We start from the raw sequence: 10,909 nt of genomic DNA, 5'->3' as shown, positions 1-10,909 counted from the left end.
CGCAAAACGATGGAGATCAGACCATTTCTGATTGGTAAGGCTGTTACGAAGTTGATTTTTGGAAAGCTAATTTTAGTGGGGCTATGCGAGCAAAGATATTGAGAGCCTAGCAAGAGCAAAGGTGTCACTCCTTAAGCCCTTGTTCGATGCCATTAAGAAGTCCCGCCTTTCCAAGAAAGTTGTCTCCACATGCCAACGAAATCTGGGTTCACGCCTACACGCACTATGTATTCGTGCCATGGTTTTGTAAAGCACCAGGCTTCTCCTTCCAAGCATGAAGTCGTAGGTACCTGGTGGTGGTGAAAACATTTATTCAGAAGGGACAGGAGGTATGTTAGGATCAGCCCGTAACGGACCGAACCTTACAAGCACTATAGGTGGAGGTCCCTAGTTTGGGACCCCAGTCGCGGTGGCCGCCACCCGGGCGGGCCCGACTAAGGCTTGTTGGGCCTGTAAGTCGTGGCAGCCGAGCAGGGTCGCCTCCCAGTTCTCCCGGGTTGGGTTGGGGATGGGGGAAATGGCCGGGTTGGAGGGGCAGGCCCACACCATGTGATAGGTGTCCGAAGACACCGCACTGCAGTGCGGGCAGTTGCCGCTAAAGGAGGGCTCGAAATGTTTTAGTGCTGCCGGGCACAGCAATGTATTGGTGAAGAGGCGGAGAAGGAGCCGCTCATCCGCCTTCCTGAGGCCTTTACATGGGCTAGGGTAAAGGCGATGGCTATCTTGATAGTAGTTTGTGATATATTTGAACGTATAGACCGGATTAAAATCGGGTTCCTGATCAGGTGGGGAGGAGAAAACAGCCCGGTGAGAGAGAGTGCGGGCGGCTGCGTCTGCTGCCTCATTTCCTGCCAACCCCTGATGAGCAGGGGCCTATATAAGGTAACGGTGTGCGGGGTCCGTATCCCGTATGCAATTTTGGTAGATTCGATATGCTAGTATCGGAGCGCAGCCTTGTTCGATGTACTCATTTCGGTCGAGAAAAAACGCAGTGATGCTCCTGCCCTAAAGCCTCTATGCATATTCCGGAACTATAGATCATATAAATTAATGCGCAGCTCGAGAAACGAGACAGAATTGGTTTTTTGAGGAAAGGAACTGGATTAGTAGCTGTCCCACATATCTCGGTAGACACCCGAACCGCGCCGCAAGGAAGGGATAAAGGAAGGAGTGAAAGAAGAGGTGCCGTAGTGGACGTTTCCGGTATAATTTCGACCACATGGGGATCTTTGACGTGCACTGACGCCGCACAGCACACAGGCGCCTTTTGCGTTTAGCCTCCATCGAAACGCGGCCGCCGCGGTTGAGTTCGAACCCAGGTACTCCGGCTCAGTAGGCGAGAGCCCTAATCACTAAGCCACCGCGGCGGGTCATAACGAAGTCTCCGTTATCCGGGCATGGCTTTAGCTGCAGTTTCGGTGATAAGTAGCCAGGCCGGCATGGCTGCTGTCGCACTTTCAATGAGACTGTTAATGTAGTTACCCACCGGCGTCGTTGATCCGCACTAGATGGCGCGACAAATTTGATGTCCTGTAACATTATAATGAGGTCTGTGCATGAAAGCTATTAACAGAACCGTAATGTGCGGCCTTTGTCATAATTATAGAGTCCAAGCCGTCTGCATCGGAGCCCTGCAGCGCGGCTACTCTTGCATACTCGGGGACCTTAATCTCACGAAGGCGGGAGGAATTTGTCCTCAACCATCCCAAGCTTAGGACTGTCCAGTGTTCTAAACAGTCCCGTTATACGGCTTGGAAGCGGATGCATTGGGCTGTATATTTTTGACAAAGGCTGTACCATACCTGGTTACAGTAATACTGGACTTTATATTCCGAGGGGGAAATAATTGCAGCGTTCTAGTGCACTAAAGGGTACAAAAAGGTGCCGTTGACTATACGATGTGTTCCTTCACTTACGTTCATGGAGACACGTGACCAGCGCTGGCTTTTGCGGCAGGCCGCTACATATATGCAGCCAATGTCACCAACTTCAAAAATATCCCTTTTTTATTCATTCTTGTTTCGTTTGCACACATCGCTACTCCAGCGTGCTTTCTGGAAGCGGTGACGGCAAAGAACCCCTTCTATGGTGATCCACGCTTGAAGTGCATCTCACGGGCGCCAGGAGACAACCCGGGAGAAGTTCACGTGAGTAAAGCAAAGGAATGAGTTTGGCAACTACGGAAGCACAGAAGCCATAATCACAGGTATGTGTAGAACTGGCCGCACACTATGAGCACTGTGTGGGCCACTATCAGCAATAACCATCACTGTCGCTTTGTGGTGACAGCAGGCAGTTCACAGAGAGACAGGCAGGCTTGCGTAGGACTTGCATCTGTTTATTCAGGCAAACTTGCGCCCTATAACGAAAGATATTCAGCGGCGGCGACTGCACTCGGCAGCCTTTGGCAAGGTAACGGCCACAGCTTAGTCAAGCATTACTCGCAAGAGTCTAGACGAAGGGTGCACGTCTTCGTGAAAAGTCCTCGTCGGGGCTTGTGCATATCAGCTCTGTGTGATGCAATGCCAATAACGATTAACCTAGAGGTTGAGCTGCGTAACCGAACAGTATTTCACGCCACAAAGCGTTAAAAATAGGCCACGCTTACACTGTGCTGCTTATGTCGCGAAACTCGGCGACAGCAAGCGTGAACGTTGGTATTTAAGGCGAAAGCCTTTAATGGCTCATACTGTCGTGATTAAGACGTTAGCAAATTTGTCCGCGCTTCAGATTGGTCGAAATGGTCGTGACGTCACTGCGCGCGAATTTTGACGGGTGTACACCGAAATATGTGAGACAGTTACTGCGCAATTTCCTTTTCTCAAATACAATTTTCGACTGGTGTCCATCGAGATATGTGAGACAGTTACTGTGTAATTCCCTTTCCTGAAATACAATTTTCTTCAGGAGAAACAAGTTTTGGCAGGTTTGTGAAATGTATCATTATAATGCATACATGAGCATGTGCTCAAGTACTCTTTGCACTAGATCTGTGCTTACACTGTTTGGCTGCCAAGCGTGAGGACACAGTTTTAAATACCGGCGCCAGTGGCTGCGTTAGGATCTCCAGGTGGTCGAAATTAATCTGCAGCCCTCCACTACGACAGCCCTCGTTCTCTCCCTTCAACCTTCCTGACATTGTGGTTGGGCTGTCAACTGAGAATGTGGCTGTTACTTTGCGTTTCGTTTCCTCATAATTAATCTACATATGTGTGTTGAGGTGTACTATGAAGTAAAATACTAGGCAATGCATTTAGATAAAATAGCTTATCTCTTACTTTTTCAGTAGCAGTTCAAGCCTAATCATCAGAGCATTAGGCTGACAGAAATTTGAAGATAACAGGAACCTGTTTTCTCAGCAGTTTAATTGTGTTTCATCTAATGCAGATCACTGCACTAATTATGTTGACATTTCATCGATCACAGTGTGTTCTGCATTATGAAAACTACTAGCAGGGCTTGAATATACAGGGTGTCCCAGCTAACTTGGACCAAGATTTATAAAAAAAACTAAGCGTTCTTCAGAACTGAAATCGCATGGATGTTGTTGAGGTTTATCTAATGTTACAGCACCGTTTTTTCGCTCCTCCTATTTGAATAATTAGTCGAGATAAATAAATTAACTTTTTAAATATAGCTTGAAACGTTCAGGCGTCAATAGGAAAGTTGTGGAACTCCACAAATATCGTCCAACCCAGGCACTTCCAACGAGATAGACATAGCGTGGCCATTTTTATTGGGGAAAAACGAAAGCCCGCGGAGTTTAAAGAGTACCACGTGACAGTGCGCTCCATGCTGCCCAAGACAGGGCTTCGCGATGTGCTTGGTTCCAAGATGAGCGTTAGTGGGTTCGGGCGGGAGTTGAAAGAAAGCGCGGCTCCCGTTTCTGCGGCAATAACTGCACACTCACGTTAGCACAATGCATGCAGAGGAACGATGACAATCTCATGAGTTTGAAGTTGGGAGCAAGATCCCAAGAAGCAAAGACGCATATAACAATCCTGATAACGTCGTTTGAATTACGCTGAAAAACAGGAGCCGCGCTTTCTTTCAATTGCCGCCCGTATCCACTGGCGCTTATCTTGGAACCAAGCACATCGCGAAGCCCTGTCTTGGGCAGCACTAGCAGCACGAAAGGCCTGAAGCAGGTGATGTTTCTTAACGATGAGAGCGCTGTAATCGCGGCGCACCGGGCGCACGGAGCGCGCTGTCACGTGGTATTTTAAAACTCCGCGGGCTTTCGTTTTTCCCGAATAAAAACGGCCACGCTAAGTCTATCTCGTTGGAAGTGCCTGGGTTGGACGATATTTGTGGTGCTCCACAACTTTCCTATTGACGCCTGAACGTTTCAAGCTATATTTAAAAAGTTAATTTATTTATCTCGACTAATTATTCAAATAGGAGAAGCGAAAAAATGGTACTGTAACTTTAGATAAACCTCAAAAACATCCACGTGATTTCAGTTCAGAAGAACGCTTAGTTTTTTTATAAACCTTGGTCCAAGTTAGCTGGGACACCCTGTATACCTATAATTACGGTTTGCAGGCATTTATGAGCTTGGCCGCATCCTTACACTTTTTTGCTTTGTTGTTGTGCAACATGTATCCAGTGCACAAGCCACCATGAGTTTTTGTATTCTGACGATATTCATTTTGCATTGCTGTGAAAACGTCAGGGATAGAGCAAGGCAATAATAGAGCCACCTTTTCATTTTGCAAGTCAATAATTTGAGATGAGTGCACAAGAATTGGAGTGCAATCAAATGCTCTTTATTTCAGTGACCATGCAGAAATGCCCCTCGAAAACGAACGAAAGTTCATTGTTTTTGAGAGGTGCCTTCGGGAGCTGGTGGGCACCTGCCGCACCTGCTGCCAAGCGTGTCGCAGTGAATTCACTGTTGTGGGCACACTACTCAGGGTGCGCATGGCATGTGCACAGAGGCACGAGTACACGTGGAACAGCCAGCCATTTGTGGGTGACAATGCGGCTGGCAACCTCCTCATCGCTGCAGCTCTTCTCTTTTCGGGCTGCCCAGTGGCTGCAGCATTGCGCTGCTTCAAGTCGATAAGCATCCAGACCATCAGCGAGCGCACCTTTTATAATTACCAGCGTGGCTACTTGCTGCCTGCCGTAAATGAGGTACGGCTGCATGCTTTCGTATGAGCACGTTCTGAACAGCTTCATAAACACTGCAGGTGTGAACAGTTTCATCAGGGAAAGGCAACACAGGAAAAATGATGTATCACTCTGCAATACTGTAGGCCTTTCTTCAGAAAATCTTACATGAGTTTGTTGCCATGCAGGAATTAGCATGGTACAATCTTACTTTTCAAAATTGTGTGTGTTACTACATTGAAGCAGTTAATACTAAGAGTCTGTAAATGCAGGGCTCCATTAGGTACAGCAGCAAGTGAGCCATCACATATCCAGGTTCCACTATGCATTTAAACTCAGTAAGGCGGACCACTGTCTGCATCAGAAAATGTAACACTGTGAACATAAGCTTGCACTTGTATGGTTCTGACATTGCAGTGTTTTTTTGCATTCCTACAATGCCACTGTCATTGTTATGACAATCCAAAAGTTGGTTCTCTTGAAGTAATTTAAAGATTAATACATTGGTATTTATTTTAGCAAGACAAATATTTGCACCAGTCCTTGCAGCTACCATTTGTAGCCATGACTGTTAAGCATTAAAACATGAACTTCTTAAGACAGAAAACAAAGCTGCCATATATTTCTAACAAGTAACCTGCCTAATAATTGAAGGATAATGAATGATTGTTGTCTTGCCTGCAGCTTTTTCAGGAGCAGCAGGCCATGCTGGCAATTGAACTGAAAGGGGCGCAGCTTGACCTGGCCGGTGACGGTCGCTGCGACTCGCCCGGGTACAGCGCCAAATACCTGACCTACAGCCTGTTGGCTGTGCAAGCCGGCAAAATTGTCCGCTCTGAGCAGGTTGTGGTGAGAGAGGTGTGTTCTTATTACCTACAAATACAATGCGTAATGCAATAATTGTGCAGCATTGCCATAAGAATAGAGCATCTGCCTTGCATGCAGGACTCTCGTGGGGTAAATAATAATAATATAAAACTGACTTTATTTGCGTTGCTTATACACGGTTGAACTGGGAAGAGCTGGGGATAAAAGATAGTGAAGACAGCCTCAGTAATCTGATTTGCAGATGACGTAGCTCTGTAAGTAACTGAGGGGAGGAACTGTAGTGCACGCTAGAAGACGAAGACAGGCAAAGCAGAAGGATGGGTCTATAAAATTAATATGAAAAAAAACAAAACAAAGGCAATGTTCAATAGTCTCAGAAAGGAATAACAGTTTAATACAAGTAGTGCGGTATTGGAAGTAGAAAGTCCTCGGTCTCGGCCAAAATGTGATTGGTGATAAGGAATACAAGAAAGAAGTTATCTAGGTAATAAGATGTAGCTGTAGAACACTTGGAAGGCTCGCTCAAGTTATGAACAGCACGTAACTGATATCTTATCAGAGTAAGGCGAAATCGTGAAGGGAGAATGGGCAGGGCATGCAGTGTAGAGACGTTAAAGAGGAAGGCGAATGTAGCAGGGGGCAAGAGGGATGGGTGGATGAAATTAGGAAATTTGCGCAGGGCAGAGTTGATTGGATGGATACAGTAGAGGCCTCTGTCCTGAAGTGGACATAGCTAGGCTGATGACTGGAGCGAATGAAAGGAACGGCTACAAGAAGCTTCATAATGTAATTATTTGTTTCCTTTGCAGTCTGAAGCAGTGCCAAACAGCGTGGCAATGGAAAAAGAGGGGCTGAGGAAGTGCCTGAAGGGGCTTGAAAATGCAGGCGTCGCCATCTGTTCACTGCTATACACTGACATGACATGAAAAGCCATTTGGAGCTTGGGTGAAACATGCATTGTGAAAGCATAGAGCAATAGAGCATTCTATCCCACTGTACTTGTCACATCTCAAAGAACAGCATTGGGACTATGCTAGATATCTGCTACTAAGCTGTTGTTATAAGCTGATTTCAGTACTAAGCTTCTGGCATGGCGGCCGCTTATTTTTACCATTTTAGTTTTGTTAGCCATCTCATTGCAGTTGTGGTATAATCAGAGCATAATGCCAGAATCAGAAACATAGCACTACTTAAAAACATCTTCAAACTCAGGACACCCTCAACTTGCTACAGTGGCTCAGTGGCTTTGGCATTTGGCTACTAATGCCAGTGTTCTGGGTTTGATCCTGGCTGTGGTGGTCATTATCTGATGGAGGCAAAGCACACAAACATCTGTTTGTTGTGCAGTATCAACACACGTTAAAGAAGCCCAAGTGGTCTAAGTTAAAATCGGAAGCACTTCCTTGCGACATCCCCATAGCCTATGTGTCGGTTCGCAACGTTCACTCCACAATCTACAATTTATACAAAGACAACCTCTTCTGTTTTGTTGCTGTGATGTTCAGCTGGTCCCATCAGAGAATTCCTTTCTGAGCAATCACACTGCCTTGCCTGTTCTTGCTATCCATCTTCAGACCGGCATCCTGGTGTCGGGCGTTTCTGCAGAATGGAAAAGCCAGGAATAAAACACTGGTTTGATGTATGGCATGTTGCCAAAGGTAAGTAACTAACACCCTATTATTGTATTACTGTTAGAGGGCTTTGTGAGGCTTTGGAAACCTGACATTCTTCAACTTGTTCTAGGCCTCAAGAAAAAGCTGTCGGCCTGCAGTCGGAAGCACAGAACGACCGAAGGGTGGATTGATGGCATCATCAACCACCTGTACTGGGTGGCCGCTATGGGCATGGGGAACGGGGACTTGGTGGTCAGCATGTGGATGAGCCTGCTCAACCACATCTGCAACCAGCATGCTGGCCACGAGGGGCTGTACAAAGAATGCGTTCACGGTCCACTTGAAAACCGAGAGTGGATGAGACCAAGTAAGAGCTACTGTTGAATGCCGTTTCTTGAATGCTTAGTCAATGTTGCATTCTAGGCTGCAGTAATGAAATGCTGATTTGGCTTGTCCATTCCTTCCAGATTCAAAGGAATTCCAGGCAGTGAAAAAAATTGTCGCCTCCCCTTCGCTGCTGCGCGACATTCGTCAGCTGTCCCCGGATGTCCAGACGTTTTCGTTGGAGTCATTGCACAGCCTGCTGAAACAGTTTGCTCCCAAGGCTAATGCTTTCTCGGAAGAAGGGATGCAAGCAAGGTACATCAGCTTTGACATGCGGAATACTAGAATGGCAGGCTGGGCAAGTTAGTAGGCTTCCATAACATAAGCTATACAGGCCTGTGTATGAATGTAAGGCTCCTGTAACATTTGAACTGTTCGAAAAAGAAATCGACAAACCTAGTTGAACACTGTTTTTGGTTGACACAAAAGTGTTGTTTACTCATAATGAACACTGCATTTCACATAATAAGCGAAGGTAGCAGGTGTATTAGGTTGCCATTTATAGCCTTTTACGCTGCTCAATAGTAGATAGCAATTCACGATAGCGATCCATGTGTGCTTTAAGTGTTTTCAGCATTGACAAGTGTGTCTAGGATGACAATGCGCATGTGCGCAAGCTTGAGTATTGTATGAAAATTGATGCTTGCTTTCCTAGAAAAAATTTAGTGCTGTCTCTGTCCACTTCTATGTCCCGCGTCGTCTGTTGTGCTGCTTAAAAAAAAAGAACGCGGCATGCAAGCACATGTCTTGACCACTTCTCTTGACTCAGGACTCAGCTGGCTGTGATGCACTTCAACGAGAACACCATCGGGGGCAAGTGGAGACGGCGGACGGTGAGCAGCGCTGGAAGGTGGAAACCTCGAAAGCGAGAAGGGGCCACTCCACTGTCACTCCGCTAAAAGAGGAGCCAACACACGGTAAGCAAACAATGCACGACTCAACACACCAGTAACATCATTGCTGGGTCATTCCACGTGAAATGTCCTAGATGCCAAATACGGCCACCAATAATGTAATGTGGACATTAACCGTTGATGTAGCATGACGTTAGTGCAGTTCACTCTGAAAGAGATATGTGATGATTGGCGTAGAGTTCCAATGAGTCATGTTCTTGCGTACTACCTCAAAACTTCTTGATCTGCTGTACTTACAGAACGACAACTCAGCATGGTGCACAATGTCTTGCCTCTGAAACCTCTCTAGTCAATACAACGGCCTCAAGGCAGTCATGGTTATCTTTCATCACAGGCCGCCGCGGTGGCTCAGCGGTTATGGTGCTCGGCTGCTGACCCGAAAGACGCGGGTTCGATCCCGGCCGCGGCGGTTGAATTTCTTTGGAGGAGAAATTCTAGAGGCCCGTGTACTGTGCGATGTCAGTGCACGTTAAAGAACCCCAGGTGGTCGAAATTTCCGGAGCCCTCCACTACGGCGTCTCTCATAGCCTTAGTCGCTTTGGGACGTTAAACCCCAAACCAACCATCTTTCATCACACAAATGTATTGTCGTAAAATGTGGCTGCAGGAGCACCAACAAAAAGACATATGAGATTGGAAAATTTAATGCCATTCACTGCACAGAAAACAACATTCCAGAAAAATGGTGGCAAGTGCATGTTCTGCAGCGAAGAAGGCAGTTTAGCAATATGTATTGAGGAGACTCATTGTGGATTTCGAAAAATTTTTTTTCTCCCCTGAGACAGAATTTACTTTAATGAAAATCTGTACATTACAAGCAACCAAGTATGTGTGCATTTAAGCAGTATCACGTATTTTTTTTTGGAGGGCCTGAATTCTTAATTTAGGTATGAATCTCAGTAACTTAATAAGTCACTTTTGCAAGCTTCGGGAGCAATTTTCATTAAAACTATAGTGTTTAACAAGTTTAACTTATTTACACCGTATATTACAGCAACAGGAAAAGCAAAAGCAAAATGATTGTGACTGAGGCAGTAACATTGTTTGTGTAAAAAAGTGATAGAACGCTACCATTTTTGCCTTTTTTACTGAACCAAGGAAGCGTAGAAAATTCTTGCATGGCTTCATTAATGAAGTCAGATGAAGGAACACCACAAGCGAGATATTCTAAAATTAAGATTTAGCATTGCACCTTGTTTTGCATTTGATTTTAAAATTTTTACTCCAACCATTCTTTTTGGAAACTGTAAAGAATGCTGAAGTGTGCAAAAAAAAATTTTTCAAGAAGAATATTTTGTTGATATAGCATGTGCACCATCACCAACAAGTCCAATTTTTAAAAACATAATCAGAGGTGGTCGCTTTCGGGATCTGGAACATTTTGGATGGAAGGATGGAATGACTGTTATAAAAGAATTTATTTAAAATTTATTCCCTTATAACATGGTTTTACAGATTTGCAACAATATCAGAGGACTCACTAGCGTTTGGGTTAATGCAAATGCATGTTTTATTTATCTAGCAACTTGATGACGATTAGGCCAACTGGCATAAACATATCTAATACTGCTGTTGTGTACTTGAATGGTTCCCACTTTGTTGCTTTTACCTGCAGACTACGTGAACACCCTACTGAAGGATGTGAAGGTTCTCGAGCTCGTACACGATGCCAGTGGTCACATGGATGCCTCACGTACGTTGGCGAAGCTGCAGGAGCGTTATTGGTGGCCGCGCATGGCAGCCACAACACGGGACTATGTTCAGGCCTGCCAACTGTGTCAAGTGTACAACCGCCCTACCACACGGTCAGTTGGTCCCATGTTTTATGCCGACAACAGAACTTCCATTCAGTGCAATAGCCTTAGATCACATCACAATGATCCCAGCAGAGGACAAATATATACATAATGTCATTGACTTTTCAACGAGATATATTGTTCCAGCTGCTGTGCCTACAACCTCTACAAAAGATGCCTTGAAACATCTCCACTCAGTGTTTTACAGGGTCGGTGCTCCTGACGACTGTTTGTGTGACCATGCCAAGTCATTTGAATC

The 10,909-nt window shown here is 45.6% G+C and overlaps 1 protein-coding gene across 1 annotated transcript; it reads left to right on the top strand.

The window, feature by feature from the left end:
* Positions 1 to 7,549: 7,549 nt before the first annotated feature.
* LOC149364726 (uncharacterized) lies at positions 7,550 to 8,842 on the top strand. Its single transcript, XM_089567517.1, has 4 exons — positions 7,550 to 7,601; positions 7,687 to 7,923; positions 8,024 to 8,195; positions 8,710 to 8,842. The coding sequence occupies exons 1-4, from the start codon at positions 7,550 to 7,552 to the stop codon at positions 8,837 to 8,839; spliced, it is 591 nt and encodes a 196-aa protein (XP_089423643.1). The 3' UTR covers positions 8,840 to 8,842.
* The last annotated feature ends 2,067 nt before the right edge of the window (positions 8,843 to 10,909 follow it).

Source organism: Amblyomma mixtum, chromosome 2, assembly GCF_055824585.1.
Source record: "Amblyomma mixtum isolate Tamu chromosome 2, ASM5582458v1, whole genome shotgun sequence".
In the NCBI taxonomy this organism is placed as follows: domain Eukaryota; kingdom Metazoa; phylum Arthropoda; class Arachnida; order Ixodida; family Ixodidae; genus Amblyomma; species Amblyomma mixtum.
The sequence above is the reverse complement of the archived record's forward strand: the minus strand, read 5'-3'. Positions and strand labels throughout refer to the sequence as shown.

Excerpts from the sequence above, each read along its gene's own strand:
- LOC149364726 (XM_089567517.1), top strand. The coding sequence starts at position 7,550 with ATGGAAAAGCCAGGAATAAAACACTGGTTTGATGTATGGCATGTTGCC. Across the intron at positions 7,602-7,686 it reads TGTATGGCATGTTGCCAAAG|GCCTCAAGAAAAAGCTGTCG; the intron begins GTAAGTAACTAA and ends AACTTGTTCTAG. Across the intron at positions 7,924-8,023 it reads CCGAGAGTGGATGAGACCAA|ATTCAAAGGAATTCCAGGCA; the intron begins GTAAGAGCTACT and ends CATTCCTTCCAG.